This window comes from Puma concolor, chromosome C1, assembly GCF_028749965.1.
Source record: "Puma concolor isolate L17-30 chromosome C1, mPumCon1.1.hap2, whole genome shotgun sequence".
Taxonomy (NCBI): domain Eukaryota; kingdom Metazoa; phylum Chordata; class Mammalia; order Carnivora; family Felidae; genus Puma; species Puma concolor.
In genome coordinates this window covers 17,703,074-17,726,331 of record NC_141674.1, presented here as the reverse complement: position 1 = coordinate 17,726,331, position 23,258 = coordinate 17,703,074, and the positions used below count along the sequence as shown (strand labels likewise).

Genomic DNA, 23,258 nt, shown 5'->3' with positions numbered 1-23,258 from the left:
CCCTCGGACAGAATCATCCAGCCTGAGAGTTGAAGCAATTTAATTTTATCGGAATCCAGGATACAACAAGAAAAACACCCAAAACCACATGGAGACAGAAGACGAGACACAACTCCCCCACCTCCCCCCCTGGCCCTAGAGTGGGGACAACGTGGGAGTGGGACAGCGGGGGGAGACTTTGAGCCTCAGTCCAGCCCTGCAGGCTCCAGGCCTACGGGGGGAACAGGGCAATGGGGGGGGGGGGGTGGGGCAGGGAGGGGCAGGGCCCAGCCCCCACGTTTCAGGGGCCTAAGGGAAGGCCCCCCTCAAAGGACTCTGCCCCCTCACCAACACCCCTGCCCAGGGGCAGGCAGCCCACAGCAGCACGGGGGCCGGGCCATGGACACATTCATGATTGAGAAGCAGCTGGAGAGAAGGAGGAGAGACACGATTATCTGGGCAGAGTCACTTGGGGGGGGGAGGGGGGTGGAGTGGTAGGTGGGGCCCGGGAGGGCCCCATGGGCCAAACCCTGAGGTCACAGGAGGGGGCCCAAAGCGGGGCTAGTGAGTGAGGTCCTGAGTGAGTGGGTCAGCGGCCGGGCCCCTTTCTCCCGCTGCCTACAGCCCCTCCAATACTGCTGCCAGGGGGGGCCCACCTCCGGGGAAATGGGAGAAGAGGGTGGCCCACCCCTGCTGCAGACAGCCAGGTGGCTGAGGCCAGGAAGGCAGGCCTGGCCAGGCCTGGGCCCGCCTGCCCCAGAGGCCTATGGGAAGAGGACGGGTCAGGGATGGTGGGGACAGGGGCTCGACCGGCTCAGATCCGAGATGGCGCCGCGCGTGCTGCGTCCCCCAGGAGCTGGTGTCCTGCGCTGGGGGCCAGCGACTCTGGTTAGACAGGAGGCAGCAGCTTCTCAAGAAACTCCTTCACGGCTGCCATCTCCTGGGGGTGAGGAGGGATCGTGAGGGGCTCCCAGCCGGAGGGAGGAGGGAGGGGTGGGGTGGGAAGTGGTCCCCCATCACCGACCTGAGGGCAGGAGCTGTGCATGACACCTGGGTACGTCTTGAACTGGACCCTGGCAGGTGTGACGACGGACCGAAGCTTCTCGGCCGTCAGGGCCCCAAACCGTACTGGAACCATGGGGTCCAGCTCCCCGTGGCACTGCAAGATGGCCAGGTCCTTGGCGCTGCCATTGGCTGCCTGTGGGCCAGACGGGGCTCTGAGGGCAAAGCCAGTGTTCGCCACGGTCCCCGAGCCGCGAGGAGACCCAAAGGCCAGGAGGGGACTCGTGGAGACACTCACCTGGGGGAAGGCCCGATGCAGAGGCAGCCAGCAGCTCAATGCCACGATGCCAGCCAGGGGGTGGGGACAGGTAAGGGCCGTGTAGAGGGACAGGGCCCCACCCTGGAGGGAGGAGAGAATGACAGGTCATGAGGGCACAGCTCTCCTACCACCCCCCACCCCTTGCTCTCCCCTCACCTGTGAAAAGCCTCCCAGGACGATTCGATTGGCAGGGATCCCATTCTTCATCTCGTGCTCAATCAAGGCCTTGACTGGGGGGGAGGGGGCATGACTGGGTGGGGGGAAAGCTGCTGGAGGGGCCCAGGGAAGGGAGCCAGATACTGCCCAGCGCTCTCCTGGGGGGCTGGGGGGGGGGGGAGGAGGGGTCTGCTGAGGAGGGACCGGGGCCTTACTGTTCTCTGCTGCCTTCTTGATACCGGCCTCGTCCTCTGGGGCATCAGGACTCAGCCCCATTAGGTCAAACCTGAGGGAGGAGAGGCGTTGGCAGCTACTGGAAGACCCTGGCCAGCCCCCTGCAGCTCTCTCAGCAGCCATCCCTGACCCTGCAACTCACCAGGAGGGCATCACCATCTTCATGTTGAGCGTCACAGGGATCCGGGGTCTGGGGAGGGGCGGCGAGAAGGGCCATCACGCTCAGAAGGGTGAGGGAGCCACAGCAGAGAGCCGGGAGGGGGCAGAGTGGCCCCCGGGGGGGGGGGGCCTCCCAGCAGGCAAGGCCTGTGTTTAAGGTGTTGCCAGGCAACCTGCCACGTGGGGCCGGAGGCTGGGGTTGGGGCATCAGCAGACAAGCAGAGCCCGACACACTGCGTGACGGGGTTCCAGCTCGGTCGGTGAGTACTTGGGGAAGGGGCACAGGAGGCCCCTGGGTCTAGGAGGCCTTAGGGCTGGGGGCTGGGGCCGCGGGCTCCACGGGAGTGAAGGCTGAAAATGGCACTTCCGACTGCCCTGGGCCCGGGCCCAGGGCGCAGCTGGCAGGAGAGAACAGGCCTGGGACCACAGGACCACCCCCCAGCTTATCTCCATCCTCAGCCCCTCCCTTGCTAGGGTGACACTCACGCATGGGGACAGATGTACTTGACGTGAGGGAGCCGGATGGTGGAGAGGGCGTCAGCCCAGCTGTGCCTGTAGGAAGGAAGGGAAAAAAGGCACCGATGTGGGGAGGGACAAAGGAGGGCACGGGGCTCTCTAATCCTGCCCACTGGGCCCCTCCCCACCTTCCCAAAGAACACCCCCTCTCCAGCTCACTTACCCTGTGTCTCCAAGTCCATGTAAAAAAATAACCTGGAAGAGGGTGAGACATGGGGAGGTGGAAAGAGGGCAGTCACCCCCCTGCTCTCATTCCCCCTCTGTCCTCCAACTTCTGGCCACCCTCTCACCCCCGAGGGCCCGGGGGGAAGTACAGGAGCAGCCAAACAGTTTACTACCTGGCTGCCGCCTGGCTTCAGGCTGCTCCCTTCTCCGCACTGCACCTCCAGCTTTCCCACACGCCCCCTCCAGCCAGTTACCGGCAGCAGCCGGCCTGGGGGCTTCCCAGGGTGGGAGAGGACCCTTACCGCAGCCGTTTCCCGCTCAGCTCCAGACACAGTGGCAGCATCGGTGAGCAGGGGCACAGACATGGTGTTACCACACATACACTGCAGGGCTCCACGGCTGGGGCCTGTGCAAATTCGAGGGAGTGGTCAAGAGCTAGGGAGAGACTCCCGACACAGGAGAAGAGCCTCAAACCCAGGGCCCACTCAGGCCGTCAACCCCCCAAAGCACCCCGGGTTCTGTCCTGGCCACAAAGAAAAGGCAGGAAAGAAGTCTCGGGCCACAGGGGGTAGGAAGTTTGCCTCTATTCCAGGCTGAAAAGCAGAGGCGGCCGCACTAGCGTCCCCGGTTCTGGTCCACCCCTTAGCCTGAGCTTGCTGGAGAGGGGCAGAAGTAGGGCTTAGGGACCGTGCGGGAGGGGAGGGGCAGGGCATCCCCTGCTGTCGTCCCCCCACTAACTGCCTCCTCCCTGCTTTCCAATCATCATGCCTCTAATAGAGCCCCTGGTCCCCTCCTCCCCAACTCTCAGCCCTACTGGGAAACGAAGTGGGGGGGGGGGAAATGCCAGAAAAATATGCTTTCAGCCCCTACCCCCAACCACCCCACACATTTTCTCCCACCTCTCTCCCATCCAGCCCCCACCCAGCCTTCACAAGCAGTTTCCAGCTCAGCCGTTCGCAGAGCCCCAGGGGGCTGCCCAGGTCTCCAGGAGGCGCACGAACTCCCGTCCACCAGCCGTAACTGGCGCCCCACGCCCCGCTGAACGGTGCTACCTGCTGCTACTGCCCCTGAATCCAACCGGGTCCCCCGGTTTGACCATGCTCTGGGGCTCCCAAACACATGAAAGAATGTAAGGCTGGTGGGCTCCTCTCCGTCCTTAGCATCCTCCAAAGTCCCCAGAAGCTTGTGCAACCTGTCCCTAAACGCCTGCCCTTCCCAGCGGCGCCCACCCCTCCCGCCTTCCCCACTGGCTTCAACCTTCCATCTCTGACCCTGAGTGCACCTCTCCACGTGGGATCCCTCACCTCTGACCCTGGGGTCCCTCTTCCCACATGGGAGATGCACGTTTCGTCCTAAGCTGGGATTCCCTTCCCTCCTCACTGGGAGACTTCCACCTCTCACCCCAGGGTCCCCTCTCTCAAAGTAATGCCTTCCCCGCTGACCAGGGAAGGGAGCTCCCCACGGTAACAACTTCCACTCTAATCCAGGCTCTCCCACTCCCTACACTGGGATTGTCTGTTCTGACCAAGGGTCGCCCCCTTCTCACAGTGACATTTTCTACCTTGACCCAGGACCCTCTCTTGTCCACAAAGGATTGTTCTACTTTTGACCCTGTGGAGCCCCCGCCCCACAATGAGATCTTCCACTTCAACCCTAAGTCCCTCCCGTCATAGCCCGGCCGCCTTCTCTCCCCTCTCTCCCCCCCAAAGTCCCCAGGACTGGCCAGCGGCTCTTCGCACCTCACTCCCCACCCCCATCCCTCACAACTGCGGTCCCCTCCCCACTCTCCGGGACCCCCGCGGTGCTCCGATCTCCCCCTCTCCCCCCCACCCCCGTGCTCTCCCTCCGCCGGCTGGCCCCGGACGAGGGTACCTCCACTCCCTGGGGGTTTCGAGACCTCTCGGGCGATTCTCCTCTTTCTCCTGCACAGACACACTCTCTTCCCCCTCGGCCGCCCCCGCCGGAACTTCCGTTCGAGTCCCGGGAACCCAGCCATCGCGCTGCCGGAAGTAGCCTGGCCAGCAGTACGGAACCCGGAAGTGGGCGTCGGCGATCCGCCAGATAGAAGCTGCCATGTTGGATACGGTGGGGCCACTCCCCGTAATGAAGCCACGGAGTTACCTGCGGAATCTAGACAGCGCGTCGGTAATCCCCGCTTGCTACCACCGCCCGTGCGCCTCCTGGAGGAAAGCTATCCGCAAGGAGAGGCATACCTCTCCTAGCAGTTTCCCACCTGCGGGTCTTCATGGGTGGCACTTCACCGTGGTCTTGGATATCCACCACTGACCTCAACGCCCTGTTTCTGGATGGAATCATACTCAGAATGATCCGGGATGTATCATACACTGGAGGGATGGAATCATACACTTAAGACAACCTTAGAGACCATCTAGTCCTCCAGTCTTACTCTAAAGATGAGGAAACTCCCACTCAGAGCGGGGAAGGAAACGGCGATCTCAGGACAACACTAATGCTGCCTCTCTGCACCTGCTTCCTGAGCTATAAAACACGGTGATAACCACTACCCTGCCTCCTTCACAGCTTTGCTGTTAGGCTCAAACGAGGTCGTGTGGAAATGCTTTATACACTGTAAAATTACAGTGTGAGGATGTAATGACCAAAAAGGACCCTGGGAAAACACAGGTTACATCAGGACAGCTGGACAGGCATTGGCAGCGTTGTCTTAGCTCTGCCCCCCAACAAGCAATGCCATGCGGACGGTGCACAAAATACCATCAATGAGCTCCAGTTGTTAAGAACAAAAAAGGCTTCATGTTGTTCCCATTTTGCTCCTTGCTGCACTGATAAAGTGGAAATGGGTTCAGGGTCCACAGAAAAACTGGAAAGGGAGGCAAACTGAGTCGAAGGCCACATCCCTAAGAGAACACATAGACTCCTGCAAACAGGAGATGAGTGACACTGGTACCTCAGCAGCTTAGGACTCATTCTCCCAGCATAACCTACAGTTTTTCTTTGAACTGAAAGAACACTGTAAACCTGGGAACTCAAAGCACTTTTCCCAGGCTGAGAGGCAGTTTGGTCTTAGTGTTCAAAGGGCCACAAAGAGCCTAAAACACCAGGATTCTGAGCAGGAAATCTTTGAGTCCTGAGAAGTGCAACAAGCCGAAGACCCAGACTAGACGTCAGAAAGGAAGAAGTGCACGGAGACCACATAACTGCCCCCCACATAGGATCCCTGCTAGGTCTGCTTATGGAAGAGTAAACAATTCCTCCTATACTACACCCCCAATCGCCTGAGATCCTGGGGCCCTTCTTCACATCCTGGAACAGATTCTTCAGAGTGAAGCTTCATATTCAGAAACCCAGTCCCAGGGGCTACCTGTGATTAGATTTTAATTAGTGGAATTAATGAAGGGATAGTCTGCTCTAAGATTTCTAACTTTACTCTTCCCCCTACTCCAAATTTAAAGACATAGGCTATATTTTTATCTCCAAAATGATCCAACTGAAATAAAGAGGCTGTGGCTTACGAGTAGGTCCCTTAGTGCATCAATAATCGTGTTTGCACTCTGGGTGATTTCAGGATTCATTTTAGAAATCTTGAGGCTTGACAAAACGGTGGTGGCAGGCTTTCCGTTGGACAGGCTGGAGAAACTGTGGGCCAACACTTTCAGGAGAATTCTCTCAAGAGGATCAGGTTCAACACTGATTCCCATTATCCACTGTTCCTATTTTCTACACAGGAGAGAATACTGACCATCTCCGATCTCATTTTAGATATTTAAATTCTCTCCAATTGCTGTCTTAACAAAACTGAAGTCCAAGGTCTTGGGTCTGCCGTGTGCCGTTCACTTACTCTCCTTGCTCTCGTTTCTTCTGGTGAGTTCCAGAATCTGTTCTCCCTTGTCTTTGTAAATGTCACTCAAGTTACTTCCTCTCATGAGAAATGGGACATCAGTTTGTAACTTCACCTTCCTCTTTACAAAGTGTGGGTGGGTGGGTGTAGGAGTGTTTTTAGTCCACTGTATCTTTCCCGGAGAAATGATCTAGTCTTGAATATATATCACTGTGGCACTTATGATCTACCTAGTACAAAACAACAAATTTCAAAGTTCCACACAGTTCCTGTGAAGTAAAATTTTCATCAGTACTGCCAAGAAATCAAAAGAATATACAAACATGAAGTCCGGCAAAGATTTATTAGGAAGCTTATTAGTTACGGTGAATAAAAAGCCATGAACAGAAAAACTGAGATCTCCAATTTCTGGCACTGCGCTTATGACACTAGTTAGAAGCTAATAAACATTAAAGATGTCCCAAGGGGAATCTTACCTAAGTCCCAACCTTATCCAACCAGGATAACTCACAAACACAGAAATGATGCCCATGCTCTCCCCAGACTGCTTACCTAGGCAGTAGAAAGACCTTCTCCTCAAGCTAGTAAGCATCATCAGGACATTCCTGCTCTCCTAGCTACCATGGGACACTAGTACATGACAGACAACTCCAAGCCGGGCAACTTGACAAGAACGCTGAACGCTGACAGGAAGAAGGAGCAAGCAGGGACAAGTATTTCTAGTTGGAGACCCTCCTGATGGCTAATAGAAACGCAATGCTGAGGCTTCAGAAAGTTTACTGCAGCCCAGGAAACAGTTTCCATGTTAAAAAAAAACATGTCACACAAAAATCCTGCCACAAAGCAACAAGACGCTTGGGATCCCATGGCCACACTGACTGGAAAGGCAGGCATCATCCAATGACTGCCAGATGCTGACCAGTCCAAGACTCAATTCCTAGGCCCTAGAGAACCACGACTGTCCCTCAGCACCCACACAACCCTCCCCGGTGGTGTGGTATCTTCCATAGGCCGGGTTTCTGCAGCAAAAGCCCCAAAGACACAGCCTGGCGGAGGCTGTGGCGCCAACTCTCTCCGGAACCCCATCTCTTTGTCCTCCCCAACAGGATGCTGCACGTCTTCACTGACACAGCGCCTCTGTGGGAGCCCTGGCCAGCCTTAGGAAATGAAGTGTGTCTGTGGGGTAACCTGATGGACCCTGTGGTCTGCTGGGTTGGCTGAGGCTTCATAATTGCAGATGGTCACCTCGTGTCGTCGAAGCTGCAAGAAAAGTGAGAGGCTGGGTCAGCTGGCCATTTCCCAGACCATACAGTGGAGTCGTCCTTACTCAGGTTCACTTCTGGAAGCCATCTCTTCCCCCTGCTGATACAATCATCCTAGGAAGACTGCAAAGACCATTATCAATGATTCACCCCATAACTTAGAAGATTCATTCCCCCACTATAATGGTGCCACCATGAGAAGAGGACCTTGTCTATCTTATCATCTCTCTGGTTCCTGACACAAGAAAGGTCATCAAAAATGGTGGATAAAGAAAAGAACCTTAGGGGCGCCTGGGTGGCGCAGTCGGTTAAGCGGCCGACTTCAGCCAGGTCACGATCTCGCGGTCCGTGAGTTCGAGCCCCGCGTCAGGCTCTGGGCTGATGGCTCAGAGCCTGGAGCCTGTTTCCGATTCTGTGTCTCCCTTTCTCTCTGCCCCTCCCCCGTTCATGCTCTGTCTCTCTCTGTCCCAAAAATAAATAAATGTTGAAAAAAAAAAATTAAAAAAAAAAAAAAAAAAAAAAAGAAAAGAACCTTAAAGTGAAAAAAATGAATTGGTGTCAATTGGGCTACTTCAACTCCCTTAAAAATACGGACAGCCTGGGGCGCCTGGGTGGCTCAGTCGGTTAAGCGTCCGACTTCAGCTCAGGTCATGATCTCGCGGTCCGTGAGTTCGAGCCCCGCGTCAGGCTCTGTGCTGACAGCTCAGAGCCTGGAGCCTGTTTCAGATTCTGTGTCTCCCTCTCTCTGACCCTCCCCCGTTCATACTCTGTCTCCCTCTGTCTCAAAAATAAATAAACGTTAAAAAAAAAAAAATACGGACAGCCTGACAAAGGAGATGGATAGTGTGCAGTAACGAAACCAAGAAAAATTATAAACAGACTGGGAGCAAGCAGCGTCTCACCTGCTCTCTTTCCTTTCCCTAAAGCGCCCATATGGCAACACACAGATATACACACACATATGCATATATACTGGGGGGCCAGGAATTCCTGCCCCTTCTTACCTCAGTCCACTCTCCTCTTAGGCCAATATACAAGACCTTTGTGGTATCAGCTCCAAAGTTTTTTGAAATATGAATTGAAAGATGATAGACATTTGAAAAACGAGAAATTCTAGAGAATGAAAGGGATGTGGAGAGAAGACACAGGTTAGAGTTCAATGAATATCTCACCACCGGCTCAGAAACAATTCTAACTCTAACTTGTGGTAACACCCGGGCAAATGTCAGAGAACACTCTGGGCTCTTAGGTCTCATTCTTCCCTTTTGGATAAGCAATCGATTCAGTACACACTGCCTGAGCATCTGCCAGATCCTGCCCAAGGCAGTAAGAATAGAAAAATGAGTCAACGCTGCCCTGCCCTCAAGGAGCGGGAATGAGAAATGCTGTATGATCAAGCAGCGATTCTAATGCAAGTTCAGTGCCGATCTCACCGACCTTACCATTAGGAAAAAGAGAGCCAGTGAAGAGCTAAAGTGGTCATGTGTAACTCGGCCTGTTGTAAGCCCACTGTGCAAAGAGGAATTCTGAAAACATCTTTCCTAAGACCACCCTAGGAGCTCACTCAGATCTGTCAACTGCTTACAAGAGCAACAGGCCTATGGCTTGCACTGCATCTCTGCCAAAAATTGACCAAGCTGAGGATCAAGCTTCCCTCCACTGTTTTAACTAGTTTCTGATGTTAAGAAAGCAGGAGATGGTCCAAAATTAAACTGCAAGCTCAGTAAGTGCTAATGCATATATATGTTCGCTGCAAGTGAACACCTGCTGTTCCTCAGAAGCCAGAGAATGGAAACAGGTTCAGTGCTTACTTTGTAGCATATTCTAATTCTCCCGTAAGATCCCGATTCAGACTAAAGGTCTGATCTGGCTCCCTGTCTGTATCATCAAAGGACATCTGTGGAATGTTTTTGTACCTGAGAAAGGAAAGGGGAGAAAAATCAAGAATGTGCATTAACATATTTTTCAGTTTTTCAAAACTGCCTATTGACTCAACTGCCTTCAGTTCTATCAAAAGAAGATCAAATTTTAGGAATGGCATTTTACTGGCATTTATACACAAATATCTTTAAACCAGCAGGAAAAGAGCTGAGAACTGCAACATAAGCCAGTGGCATCTTTGAGTGGGTTAAGATCACATGAGAAGCAATATACAAAGAGAAGGCTCAAACCAGGTCACACGCAGCAAATGCATGGAGAAAATCAGCAACTCAGCACATTCACACCAAGCTGAGGAGGTTAAACAAAACAGCTTACTCATGGGAGAAAAATAGTTTGGCAGAAACACATTAAACACAGCTAAGAGATAAGAGCAGGTAACTTAACACTCAAGCCACTTTTGTGTTCAAAATTACCCTATACATAGAGTCATCTTACAGTTCTTTAAACACATAGTATCTGCGGGTTTCCATTTTGAAAAGAGCACAAGGCTGCCAACTCACAATGAGCTTTGGAAAGTCAAGTCAAACTGCTAATGAAGAAATAAATTTTTCAAAGAAATATCCAAGAAACAGCTGTCTCCTCTATAACTCTCAGATTCTAAAGACCTGCGCCACACCCCCACCATCTCCAGAGTGTTTTATTAACACACCCACACAGAAGGGGCCTAGATATTGGCGGCAGGAAAATGCATGTAATTTAAGAAAGCAAGTGTTTGCTTCAAAGTGTTTCTAAGAATGATGCACAGAATAATAATAGTGAACATTTATGAGCAGCATTATGAGAGGCAGCATAGCACTGTAGTTAAAAGCAGTGTCTCTGGAGCCAGACTTCCTGGGCTTAAAGCCTGGCTCTGTCACTTACCCGCTGTATAATTTTGGACAAGTGATTTAACCTCTCCGTATCTGTTTCCTCATGTATAAACTGAGGATGGCAATAGTACATATCTGATACAGTGATGAGATTAAACTGAATCACTTTTAAGATACATGTACTTAAAAATTTTTACTATGGGAAATGTCAAATTATACACAAGCAGAGAGAAAAATACAATTACTCTATCTCCATTTATCACTCAGCTTCAGTAATGAACATTATGCCTATTTCCTATCACCCCCATTTTGTTTGTGCTTGATAGTTTAAAGCAATCTGAAACATTTCACTTCACTCACACGTTAGTACATATTTCTAAAAAGCAAAGACTTCTTAAAATACCACTGTTAAAAAGTGATACCACTTTACAAAAATTAACAATTCCTTAACAACATCTAACACCTAGTCTGTGTTCAAATTTCATTAAGTACCAATTTAACTTTTCCAGATGTGTCAGTGGCATGTCATAGTTGAATAGGCAATATTTTTTCTTTATTAATGGTGTATCAGATAATTACATCAATGATATCTTAGATTCGATAAAGTGTAATATAGGTAAAGTGTTTAAATGTGAGGTCTTACGTAAGTATTTGTACCTGCCCTCCCAAAACTGGGCATTTATTAAGTTCCAGACTTCTTCTAAGCTCTTTACATGTTATAGATCATTTAATTCTCTCTACAGTCTTACGAAGTTCCTATTACTGTTGTCATTTTACATATGAGAGCACAGAGATAAAGAGAAGGTAAGTAACGCCCCACAGTCATGGAGCTAGCAAGTGGTACAGACAGAACTAGAACCCAAGCAGTTTATTCCAGAGCCCCCCCTTAACCACAATGCAACATGGATTTCTAGTTTTCTCAAGCCAATCCATCTCCCCAGTAAACAAGCCTCCAAAACCATCAACTCAAATGTACTGTTCCCTTAAAATGATTGCATATGTGGGTTTGCTTTCAAATTTATGTTTCTAACATCCAAAAAGTGTGAGTTTCTTAAATTTCTCATTTAAACGTTTTCAGAAGAAATTCTTTAAAATGTAAAGTTCTTCTGGTATTTGTTTCTCCAGCACTCAAAAGTTTGCCCCTTCTTTTAGGAAGGCTATGCTGGAATAAGGCAAGCTGTCAAATAGGGGGCACCAGCCCTGGTGGCAACAGATTCCTGTACCGCAAGAGGCCTACGGAACTTTGCTCGCTAAAGGGCATGCACACTCAGATGGAGTAATTCCATGTAAACAAAACACACGCAAAGATTTTTAACTGTGTGAAATAACAAGGGTAAATTTGGAAACTAACCCCAGGAGTAGAAACCATAAAGACCATTTGAGATCTGCAGCTGGGTTACTAAGGAAACTGCAAAGTCATCAACAATTGGCATTTATAGGATGCTCTCTGGATGAATGGTTGGCACAACAAAAGCATTTTGAAAAGACACAAGCTGTTGGCCTTAAAGACACTTAATCTAAAAAAGTCGTTAATTCAGGAAGAGATAAGTGTATTCTGATGCAGAACAAGATCAAGATTTTTAAGAGGGGGAGGAGGGGATATTTAACCCAGTAGAAAACAAAAAAAAAGGGGATCATTCTGGAATAAAGTGCTACCAGAGAAAAGAGAACTCCGAGGCTTCTTGAAGGCCTTGCCACTTACAGTCTCATCTCAGAGGGGTGTGAGTCATCGTCCTCTCCCATTATAATGATGCCTTTGAGCTTGACATTGCCTGTAAATCTGCCAGGATGCAAAAGAAGTTGTCAACCTGGGTCTGAACTTCTGTTTAGCTGCGTGACCCCAGGCAAGACCCTTCCCCTTCCTGGGTTTCAGGTGACTCATGTGTCAGACTTGTACCAGAAAATTTCTAAGATCCTGTCTGCCTCTGGCATCCTGCAATTCTAAGAAATTTACCACGGCTTCTCAGTTATCTTTCAACCGAAACATCTTTACGCTTTCCTCCTCAAACCCACCACACTGTAATCTCCCCCATTTCTAGAAACAGATGTGTGCTCTTGACACAACCAGTGAGTGAATCCTGATAAGGATTCTGGGTACAGCCTATCTAGCCTGAGGCAAACACCAAGGAGGTACTTACGGAATATTAAACAGAAGCTCTTCATCTGCATCACTTTCAACAAACTGGAGGGGATGGGGAGTGGGGAGGAGAAAGCAACAAATATTTGCTGAGAGCCTACAATTTTAGGCATCTTCCACCCTGTTCTACAACTGGGAGTGCAATGCAAATAAATAGTCGACCTCCCTCGGTTTTTCAGCACTCACTACCTTGATGCTAACAAGAGTCTACAGGCCATCCTCTCAGAGGGTTCTTAAATGGGGAGCCCATGAATGAACCTCCAGGCTCGACGAGCCTGAAACTGTGTGCAAAAGTATGTGCCTCTGGGGTCCACAGCTTTTAAATGGCTCTGTGACCCCACAACGGTAAATGCTCTAGATAGGATAACACGCTTCATCTGCCTACGCTGTCTCTGGTCTTCATCAGGTGATAGGATCAGGCAGCCACTGGGACTGGTAGTCAAACAGTAGAGAAAACGCCCTACAGCCATCCTCCCGAAAGCCCTGGAAGAGAATGTCGGCTTCGTAAAGCCAAAGCGCCCCTCTCCCTCTCCGGGCCTCAGTTCCTCTACCTGCAAAATGGGGAGACTCGACGCTGTTTCCCTCCCCAGGGGCGGGCAGGTGACAGGCACGGGAAAGCGCTTGGCAAGCGGGCTGTCGTTATTTTTAACAGCAGGACTGAGGCCGACAGAGCAGTCGGGAGGCCTGAGGCCCCGCGCGGGTCCCCGCCTCGCCCGCCCGCCCGCCCGCCCCAGGCCCCGAAAGGCCCACCTTGGAACGGTCGGTCCGCTCCTCCCACGGCTTGAAGACGCCGCGGCCGCTGCCCTCGCGACTCTCGTTGAGGCACTGCAGCCGCTCCAGGTCGATGCGCAGGTACAGGCCGTAGGCCAGGCCGCGCTGTTCGGGCGGCTCCTCCCGCTCGGCGGCGCAGCGACAGCCGCCCCCGCCGTGGCTGTGGCCGTGCGACATGGCGACGCCGCCGTCCGCGCGTCCCCTCGGCCCTGCCGCCGCCGCCCGCGCCGCGCTCCCTCCGCTCCGCTCCGCCGCTAAGCGCACCGCGGCCGCCGCGTCGTAAAAGGCGCCCCTGTGCGGCGCATGCGCCCGGGGCCCGGGGCGGGGGGGGGAGGCGGGGGGCGGGGCTCGGCGAGGGCTTGACGTTCGATAAGCTCTTCCAGGTGCAAGGGAGTTCCTGTTGACTCAGGTCTGGAGTCCGCGGTTCCTGTTGCTCTCCCCGCTTCCCAGGTGTGGAAACTGAGGCGCAGAGAGATGAGGCTCGTGTTCCAGTAAATGATGGGGCTGGAATTCGAATCCTCTTCCCCATTAGGCTAAAGGCTCTTTTTCCACCAACGTTTTGGGGGAGCTGGTCGCAGAAAGCGTGTACAGCGATAAGGTCCTGATGGGCTGGGAGCGCAACGTTATAGCTGCTTCCCACGTGCACGTGTAGGCACTTAGAGCGCACACACTCACTTCCATAACCACTCCATAGTGGGCTTAGCGGTCGAAACCACCGGATCTGAAGACCGGTCCTGGGTCTGCTACTGACAGTGTGACTCTGAATAAGTCACTTTCCCCATCCCGAGACTTCGTTTTGTCATCTGTAAAGTGGGAATGATGCTATGTTTCATAGAATCACAGTGAGTATTACATGAAATAAGGAAGTGAAAGAACCCAGCACAGTGGCTGACACATGGTAACAGCTGAGTCAGATCTTGGTTCAAATCCAGGCACTGCCAACTTGCTAGCTACGTGGCCTTGGGCAAGTGACTTAACTTCTCTGAGTCTCCATTTACTACTTGTAAGGTGCCAAGAATTGGACTAAATGACCTTTAAGTCCCCTTGCAGTGTGACATATCAGAGCAGGGTTTTTTGTCAATCGGCTGGTTGTGACCCATTAATAGGTGTTCAAATCCGTTTAGAGGATTGTGACCAGCATAAAAATAGAATATAATTAACAATTCAGAATATATCACACATTTTGAGTCTCAATTTATAGAACTTTCATTTCAGTTTGGGTTTGAGTACCCAGGTGCAATGCAAAGTGTTTTTCACGTCGTGGATTGAAGTCAAAAGAATTGGCAGCCACTGTTTAGAGTTGAAATGATTTTTGGATTCAGGGTCAAATGCATTCTTACTGCTGTTGGGGAGAGGGAAAGACGGAGGATGTAGAGAGAGTTATGGGATACTCTGGATACCCCTTGTCCTTCATGTCTGGCTCTGGGGTGTCCAGACAAGAATGGGGGCAGGTGAAATACAAATCAAAAGATCCATCTGTTTAAGTTCCATTTGGGGCGACTGGGTGGCGCAGTCGGTTAAGCGTCCGACTTCAGCCAGGTCACGATCTCGCGGTCCGTGAGTTTGAGCCCCGCGTCAGGCTCTGGGCTGATGGCTCGGAGCCTGGAGCCTGTTTCCGATTCTGTGTCTCCCTCTCTCTCTGCCCCTCCCCCGTTCATGCTCTGTCTCTCTCTGTCCCAAAAATAAATAAAAACGTTGAAAAAAAAATTTTTTTAAATACGTTCCATTCAAACATATTTTGATGTCCTAGTTCAATTTTGTGTGAAATAGGTGAGCTGGGTTCTGGTTCAGAACCGCACAATGTCATGAATTATTCCTGCTTTCCTATCACAGTTTCAGGCCAGGGGCCTGGCACATGGTAAACACTTTAGTAAATATTTGTTTAATTGAATGATACTCTCAGTAGCCTTTCTTTGGAAAGACCGTGGGACTAACACAGGCCTTACTTACTCAGGATATCTACTCACTTCTGGTTTCTAGCCTGTCATTTTCATCTTTGTCATCCTTTACTGATTTGATTTTTTTAATTTTTTTTAACGTTTATTTATTACTGAGAGACAGAGAGACACAGCATGAGCATGGGAGGGATGAAGAGAGGGGGAGACACAGAATCCGAAGCAGGCTCCAGGCTCTGAGCTGTCAGCACAGAGCCCGACGCAGGGCTCGAACTCCCAAACCACGAGATTATGACCTGAGCCAAAGTCGGACGCCTAACCGACTGAGCCACCCGGGCGCCCCTCCTTTACTGATTTATTGAGCACTAATGTGCCGAGAACTATACTCATGATTTTGTAGATTACCTGGGCAATTCTTTTCTGGGCCAGTTTGGCTCGGGCTGGATAGCTTGGAATGGCCTCACTCACATGGTTGGTTGGTGTTGTCTGTCAGCCGAGGTGATGGGAGCCATATGCCTCCAGTAGGCTACCTGAGCTTAGTCACATGGTAGGAGCTATAGAAGCAAGAGAGGGAAGACCCAATTGCACAGGCACTTTTTAACCCTTGCTTCCGTTATTTTTGCTAATGTGCCATCAGCCAAAACAAGTTTCGTGGCCAAATCCAAAGTCAAGGGTGGAGATACTGACGTCACCTTTTGGTGGGAAGAACTATAAAATGCTGTGGCTCCTTTCCCCCTCCTCCCCACTATATCTGTATTAATTATATTTTGTTGTGTGAAAAACAGTTAACATGTATCTCAAAGTTTCTCTGAGCCAGGAATTTGGGAGTGGCTTAGCTGGGTGGTTCTGGCTCAGCTCTCTCACGAGCTTAGGGTCTTTCAAGGCTTGACTGGGGCTGGAGGATCCACTTCCAAGATGGCCACTTACATGGCTGTCAGGTTGCTGCAGGCTGTTGACTGGAGGCCTCAGTTCCTTGTCATACACACCTCTCCATAGGACTGCTTGCGTGTCCTTAAGACAGGAGAGCTAGCTGTCACCAAAGCAGAGAGAGCAAGGTAGAAACCACAATGTATTTTACAAGCTAGCCTTAGGAATCACATACAGTCATTCTGGAATATCCCAGGGTTCCACAGATTTGGTCAGCCAAATTCAAAGTGTGAGGGAATTATATAAGGTTATGAATGCCAGGAGATAGAACTCATTAAAGGCTGGCTACCACACTACCATACATATTAAGTGACTGTTGACAATATCTTTACTTTTCTCTTATACTTACTTGGTAATTTGAAGATAAAAGTCGTTTAGAATTTTGAAGATTTTGCTGTTTTCTTCTAGCTTTGAGAAGTACAATGCCATTCTGGTTCCTGATTTTTTATATGGATCCCCGCCCCCCCCCCCCCCCCACCACCACCGCTCCCTTTCTGGAAGCCTTTAAGATTTTCTCTCAGTCCCTAGTATTAGAAAATGTGATGATGTTGTGCTTTGTTGTGGCTTTTTGTGATCCACTGTGCTGGATATCAGATGGACCCTATCAATTTAGAAACCCTAGAACAGGGCGCCTGGGCGGCTCAGTCGGTTAAGCGTCTGACTCTTGATTTTGGTTCAGGTCATGATCTCATGGTTGTGGGATCCAACCCCGTGTCGAACAATGCACAGAAAGCACGGAGCCTGCTTGGGATTCTCTCTCTCCCTCTCTCTGCCCTTCCCTTGCTCTCTCTCTCTCTCAAAATAAATAAACATTAAAAAAAAAGAAAGAAAGGAAGAAAGAAAGAAACCTTAAAACAGAATCTGAGCACACAGGTTAGGACATCTGCACACATGTGCCCAAGGCCCCTTGCAGGGAAACATACTTAAAGGTATAAGGAGAAGAAGAGGGGAGGGTGGTGAGGGTCCTGCTTCTCTCCCTTCCCCCAACTTCTAGTGCAGAGCTCTGAGAAGCCCAGAAATTTGAACGTGGCCTTCCAGGTCATTGTGAAGGTTTATTTTTGTAGGTAGCAAAACAGACTGTATTTTGTATGACAGTTCATGAACTCCATTTATAATTTTTTATTTTATTTTATTTTTTAATTTTTTTTATATTATTCTTTTTTTTTTTTCATTTATAATTTTTTAAATATGCCTCCAGTTGTACTTTTGTCCCCATCCTACAAATATTAGGTATGGCCTGCTGGGCAAGTTGCTTAGTTTCTCTTCTCAGATTTGTCATATCTAAAATGGGGCTAGGGGTGCCTGGGTGGCTCAGTCGGTTAAGCGTCCGACTTCAGCTCAGGTCACGATCTCACAGTCGTGAGTTCGAGCCCCGCATCGGGCTCTGTGCTGACTGCTCAGAGCCTGGAGCCTGTTTCAGATTCTGTGTCTCCCTCTCTCTCTGACCCTCCCCCGTTCATGCTGTCTCTCTCTGTCTCAAAAAATAAATAAATAAATAAAATGGGGCTAATAAGAATACTTACTTTGTAGGGTTTTATTATGCGGGTCATAAGAGATCATGCATGGAAAATGTTTGGAACAACACCTGGTCAGTAGATTGGAAAAGGTTAGACAGTGACTGTTAGTCTCTACTAAGAGCAAGGTTTTTGACTCAGCGCCCCCGTCGGCTTGGTTGGGAAACTGCAATTGCTTCAGCGGGCCGAATTTGGAGGGAACCAGCAGTTACAGAGTATTTTGGCTCTGAGTTGGAAATAATGCCCTTTTGCCTCTGCTAACTGGCCTTACTCAGCCTGTCCCTTCTCCTGCACTCCTACCTTGCAGGGACGTCTGAGAACAAATGGACATCCTCACTGACTTCTAGGACTGCCTGGGGCAGGTAGAAAAAGTTTCCAATTTGTTTCCTTCTCTCATTCCCAGGTCCCTTGTAAACTTTTCTGCGGTTCAAGAACTGCTAAATTTGCACCGGCTGTCTTAATTAGGCTGGGAGAAACGAACCGTTTTACTTCTGGATGCCTCTGTGTGGCTAAGAGTGTGGTAAAAATATAGCCAGCAACCACACGGTGCTAATAATGCGCCAAACACTGTCCCGAGGGCCTTGCTTATATTATTTTCTAATCTTTATAACTGCAAGTGTCCTATTATTATCCTCATTTTATGGATGATGAAACTAGAGCACAGAGAGGCTAAGTAACTTGCCCAAGGTCACACAGCTGGTTAGTATTGTAACTAGGACTTAAACCCAGGCAGTGTTTATGCTCTTAACCACATTGAACCTTCTCCAAATATTAATTAACATTACTGAGTACTTACTAACTGCCAAGGGGAGACCCCAGAGCTCAGGCCCTTAACCACCATGCTGTACTTACCAGCTAGGTGACCTTGGACAGTCATTTTCCTCAGAGCTTCAGTCATAACAACAACCCTTTACCAAATGCCCCTTCCATGTGGGGTACTTCACCGTATTCATCATCAACATCCTGGCTAACATGTCCTGAACTCCATGTCTCAGGCACTGTTTTAAGCACGTTACACATTTTAACTCATGAAATCATTACTTAATAGCTCTGCAAGGTTCATATATTTTCCTCCTTTTTGGAGGAAGAAGCAGAGATACAGAGAAATTAAGTGACTTGCTCAAGGGCACACAGCTAGGAAGTATGGGATTTGAAGTTGGGTGGCCTTGTGGATTATCTGAGGATCTAGGCTGTTGTAATTGCTTTTGGAGTCTTTGGTGCCGTTAGCAAATATTTCCAGTTCTCTGTGTCCACGCACACGGAGGGATTGTACTTCCTTATCCCCTTGAATTTAGGTGCAGTCAGTGAAACATGATGGAAATGATGGCTGTCACTTCTGGACTTAGCTTAGTGGCCAGTGCAGTATTCTTCATTCGTCTTGGAAACCTTAGCAGCGTGGGTGGGTGCCTCCCTTAGCCTGGGTCCCTGAGTGAGGATGATGTAAAGCGAAGCCCCAACAGACCCAAATTGGACATATAGTTTCAATGAAAAACAGACCTTTGCTGTTTTCAGCCACCAAGACTTGGGAATTGTCACTACAGCATGCCCAAGTCCAGGGTTCCGTATCCTCAGTACTATTGACATTTGGGGGTCAGATAATATTTTGCTTGGGCGGGGGGGGCTGTCCTGCATGTTGTGGAATGTGTAACATTTTTGCCACGTGTCTTGGTAGGGGTAGAATCACCTCCGGTTAAGAATGACTGCCCAGACTATCCTAATAGTCTCAATATCCTGCCAGTCCTAAGTAAACCCCATTTAGGTATGATTTCCGTTTTATTTTTAAATTATATTTATTTCTCTTTGAAAGAGAAAGAGAGAGGGAGGCAGAGGGAGAGGGAGAGAGAGCAGGCTCCCCGCCCAGCACAGAGCCCAACACGGGGCTTGATCCCGTGACAGTGACATCATGACCTGAGTCGAAATCAAGAGTCAGACGCTCAACCGACTGACTGAGCCACCCAAGAGCCCGTTTCATTGTTTCGATATGTTGTTAGATTCTGCTAATATTTAGGGTAATCACGCCAATATTCATAAATAAGATTCGTCTGTAATTTTTCTTTTTTTTGGTTCAGTCTTTATCCATTTTCCATGTCTGCATTATCCTAATTTCAATAGCACTCTCCTTCCTTTTCTTTGCTTCGGAATAGTTTAAGTGGTGTTGGTATTACCTGACTTTAAGGTTGAAAGAATTTCCCTATGAAACCATCTAGAGAAGAGGCTCTACAACCGGTTTGTCTATTTCTTCTGTGGTAAGGAGGCTGTTTAGACTCTAGAGGAGTCAGCCTTGGTAAGTTGCTTTTGTCTGGGAAGTTATCCACCCTGTACAGGTTTCCTGATCTGTTTCATACAGTTGTGGCTCAGGGTTTTAAAAACGGGGAAATTTTACAAAGAAGTCTAGATTTCTGTCTTGTCTTTAAAATTCCAAAGACATAGCTGCAGGTGGAGCTATAAATAGCTTTCATTTCCTGTTTCCCCACCCCCCTCCTACCATCTTATGCCAAATTCCTGGCATGTGAGTTGTGATTCCTGAGACAAGAAGGAATTAGGTAGAGTCTGCCTTTTTCGTGGCTGTTAGGGGCTATATAGCATAAGGACCTGAAAGAATAGACGGGAGTCCAAAAACAGAAAAATTGAAAAACCCTGTCTGAGGCAGCATCGACTAGGATTTGGGTGATGAGGAAGGACTTGCTGACCTCTAAGTGGTTCGCAGCTCGTGACCCTAAAGCTTCAGTTCCCATCAATAGGAAATAAAGCTTTTCCTTTCATTCTAAATTTAGAGGGAATGAAGGAAGGACATTAAAACGTATTGAGCTCCCTTTCTCTCATTGGATCCTTACAAGAATTCCTATGGGGTGTGATCATTCCCATTTTACAGGTGAGGAAACTGAGTCAAAGAGGTGTCACAAAGCTAAAGGATAGTGGAGCCAGGATTTGAACCTGGACCTGACTCCCTTTAAAAGCTCAGGCATTGCTTTTCCATTACACTAGGCATTCCCAAACCAGGCTGTTCATCAAACTCACTGGGGAAGGCCTATGAAAAGTATTTATCTCCAGATCCTACCTCTGACCCATTTGAACAGATTTCTGCCGTGGGGCCCAGAAATCTGTATTTAAAAAAAATTTTTTTTTAAGTTTATTTATTTTTAAGAGATGGAGAGACAGAGTGTGAGTGGGGAAGGGGCAGAGAGAGAGAGGGAGACACAGAGTCTGAAGCAGGCTCCAGGCTCTGAGCTGTCAGCACAGAGCTTGATGCGGGGCTCGAACTCACCAGCCATGAGATCGTGACCTGAGCCGAAGTCCGACTGAGCCACCCAGCACCCTGAGAAATCTGTATTTTAAATAATGATTTGTACAGTTATCTGGTTACTGTTTTCCTCTACTAGATGGAAGCTCCAGGAAGGTAAGGGCTGGTCTGTCTGACTCAAGGACACGGAGCGGGGGCAAAGTGTACTGTGTGACAAGATGTGTAAGCTTCCCAGCTCTGACCGGTGGGCCAGCTGCAAAGAGCTTGTGGCAAATTAGCCAGGGCAGTTCTCAAACTTTTTAATAATGTACATAATATTTTAATAATTTTAATAATGTACAATAATTTAAGAATTACTTATTGTTTGGGGAGCCTGGGTGGCTCAGTCGGTTAAGCATCCGACTTCAGCTCAGGTCATGATCCCATGGTTCGTGGGTTTCAGCTCTGCATCAGGCTCTGTGGTGACAGCTTGGAGCCTGGAGCCTGCTTTGGATTCTGTCTCCCTCTCTCTCTGTCCCTCCCCCGCTCACGCTCTGTCTCTCTCAAAAATAAATAAACCTTTTTTAAAAATTTAAGAATTACTTTTTTTTCTTTTAATGCACACTCTGGGGCCCCAACCCCAGAGATTTGAGAGTTGAGAAACAGAGGTGTAGCTATATTAAATTTTGATGTCTGAACTTCCCACCCAAGTTTTTGAAAGGGGTAAAAATAGTAGGCATCACAGAAAGGGAAGTCCAGGAGCCTGTGAGGACAAACTGCCTGTTTCACCATTTAGCCAAATAATCTGAGAGAGACTCAAGTGGATGTAGAACCCTAGTGGAGATAGGCTGTGAAGGGGACATCTGTCAAGGTGATAAGCCAGCGAGAGGGTTCTTTTGGGCATTAATTACATGCAGCCAAGAGAAGAAATCATTCTTTTTTTTTTTTTTTTTTTTTAACGTTTATTTATTTTTGAGACAGAGAGAGACAGAGCATGAACAGGGGAGGGTCAGAGAGAGGGAGTCACAGAATATGAAACAGGCTCCAGGCTCTGAGCCGTCAGCCCAGAGCCCGACGCAGGGCTCGAACTCACGGACCGTGAGATCGTGACCTGAGCCGAAGTCGGCCACTTAACCGACTGAGCCACCCAGGCGCCCCGAGAAGACATCATTCTTAGCAACAGTTAGGGGATCTTTTTGCATCGGAGGTCAGCTTTGCTCCAAGGGCCCAACCTGGGGACGTGTGATTATATAGGAGAGATGGGTAAATGTACTGACAACACGTGCTTGGGACAAAGGCCGACACACAGCGCTGCTCACTACCGCTCATGCTTGTGTCAGCTTGCACACCTTCTCTGTGCTTCAGTCTTCTCATTTTAAAAATGGGGCCCTGACCACCTACCATGAAAGATCATTGTGGTAACCGAGCGAGTGTATAGGAGTCAGAGCAGGGCCTGCCCCCCGTGGCAGGTGCATCCCCAGTGGGCCCGGTGACTCTTACCGGACCGCGCATGCCAGACTTGTGTGCCACTGTGTATCCCAGGGTCCAATCCGGGTGCTGGCTCCGCAAATGCTGAATTAATAAGTAAGGGACACAGGGCTAACTTACAAACTCCGGGTCGTCATCCATCAGATCCCATGTTCCATTGTTTAACGTACAGAGAACTTCTTACAGTGAGAATTCGATCCAGTAAAGGCTGGGAAGAGGTAAGCCCACACGCCAACAACGCCCTCTTCAGGAGAGAAGGGTAACAACAGTGTGCCGCTGGGGGATTGTAGGTTTGATGCAAGATCCAGCCCCGTGTCTGCAGGGGCCGCAAGCTGCAAGCACCCGAGCCCTGGCTCCTGACGCTGGGTAGTGATGGGTAGTGATGTCCAGACGCTGAGGCTCCTGCAGCTCAGCCAGGGCCAAGGCGCGGGTGCTTATCAGGTCTTTGCTGACACGACCCTTCTGCACAAGTTGTCATCATGCTCCTGTTAGGAAATCAGTGGAAGATGGAGGAGACGAACCTGGTCCTTCCTACCCCGCAGTGACCGACTGACAGGTAGGGTGGCACACACTTTACAGTCAGAGAATCTGGGTTTCAAATCCTTTCCTTTGCTGCAGGTTGGCTGCGTTATTTCATCCTTGAGCCTCAGTTTCTGGCTGTAATAAGGGGTTAATCTCTCAGTCTCAGGATGACAAGGGACAGTGGTACCTGCAAGGTGCTTGTTTTCATCTGAGTTTCCTCCCTCTGCTCAGGGGTTCTTTACCCTCAATTCCCATCCCCCAGTCCTGCTTTGCTACAGACCTAAAACCCAACATCCTTGACGAAGCCCAGGCCAGGGATTAAGCTCTCTGCCTCACAGCCTGGGAACCACACACTCTGGTGACCAGCTGCCATTCTGGGACACGGTAAGGGAGAAAGGAAAAAAGACCACAGCGCGTGGAGTTTT

The 23,258-nt window shown here is 49.6% G+C and overlaps 2 protein-coding genes across 4 annotated transcripts; both read right to left on the bottom strand.

Annotated features, from left to right (window-relative positions):
• Positions 1-23: 23 nt before the first annotated feature.
• On the bottom strand, positions 24-4,554 carry LYPLA2 (lysophospholipase 2). Of its 2 annotated transcripts, XM_086716021.1 has the most exons (10): positions 4,403-4,554; positions 2,833-2,936; positions 2,529-2,560; positions 2,336-2,401; positions 1,833-1,880; positions 1,672-1,742; positions 1,457-1,530; positions 1,280-1,381; positions 1,004-1,177; positions 24-919 (listed from the first exon to the last, which is right to left on the bottom strand). In XM_086716021.1, the coding sequence occupies exons 1-10, from the start codon at positions 4,524-4,526 to the stop codon at positions 869-871; spliced, it is 846 nt and encodes a 281-aa protein (XP_086572147.1). In that variant the 5' UTR covers positions 4,527-4,554; the 3' UTR covers positions 24-868. The 2 variants fall into 2 exon arrangements, with proteins under 2 accessions (XP_086572147.1, XP_086572148.1); XM_086716022.1 differs by lacking the exon at positions 1,457-1,530.
• A 2,117-nt stretch (positions 4,555-6,671) lies between these two features.
• On the bottom strand, positions 6,672-13,554 carry PITHD1 (PITH domain containing 1). Of its 2 annotated transcripts, XM_025925585.2 has the most exons (6): positions 13,247-13,552; positions 12,498-12,541; positions 12,062-12,139; positions 9,421-9,525; positions 8,614-8,722; positions 6,672-7,607 (listed from the first exon to the last, which is right to left on the bottom strand). In XM_025925585.2, exons 1-6 carry the CDS (start codon positions 13,442-13,444, stop codon positions 7,506-7,508), a joined length of 636 nt encoding a protein of 211 aa, XP_025781370.2. In that variant the 5' UTR covers positions 13,445-13,552; the 3' UTR covers positions 6,672-7,505. The 2 variants fall into 2 exon arrangements, with proteins under 2 accessions (XP_025781370.2, XP_086572149.1); XM_086716023.1 differs by lacking the exon at positions 12,062-12,139 and having other exon boundaries at positions 13,247-13,554.
• Positions 13,555-23,258: the final 9,704 nt, after the last annotated feature.

Excerpts from the sequence above, each read along its gene's own strand:
- LYPLA2 (XM_086716021.1), bottom strand. The coding sequence starts at position 4,526 with ATGGCTGGGTTCCCGGGACTCGAACGGAAGTTCCGGCGGGGGCGGCCG. Across the intron at positions 1,881-2,335 it reads AAGTACATCTGTCCCCATGC|ACCCCGGATCCCTGTGACGC; the intron begins GTGAGTGTCACC and ends GCCCCTCCCCAG. Across the intron at positions 1,743-1,832 it reads AAGATGGTGATGCCCTCCTG|GTTTGACCTAATGGGGCTGA; the intron begins GTGAGTTGCAGG and ends CTCCTCCCTCAG.
- PITHD1 (XM_025925585.2), bottom strand. The coding sequence starts at position 13,444 with ATGTCGCACGGCCACAGCCACGGCGGGGGCGGCTGTCGCTGCGCCGCC. Across the intron at positions 12,542-13,246 it reads AGCGGACCGACCGTTCCAAG|TTTGTTGAAAGTGATGCAGA; the intron begins GTGGGCCTTTCG and ends CATCCCCTCCAG. Across the intron at positions 12,140-12,497 it reads GAGCTTCTGTTTAATATTCC|ATTTACAGGCAATGTCAAGC; the intron begins GTAAGTACCTCC and ends GCATCCTGGCAG.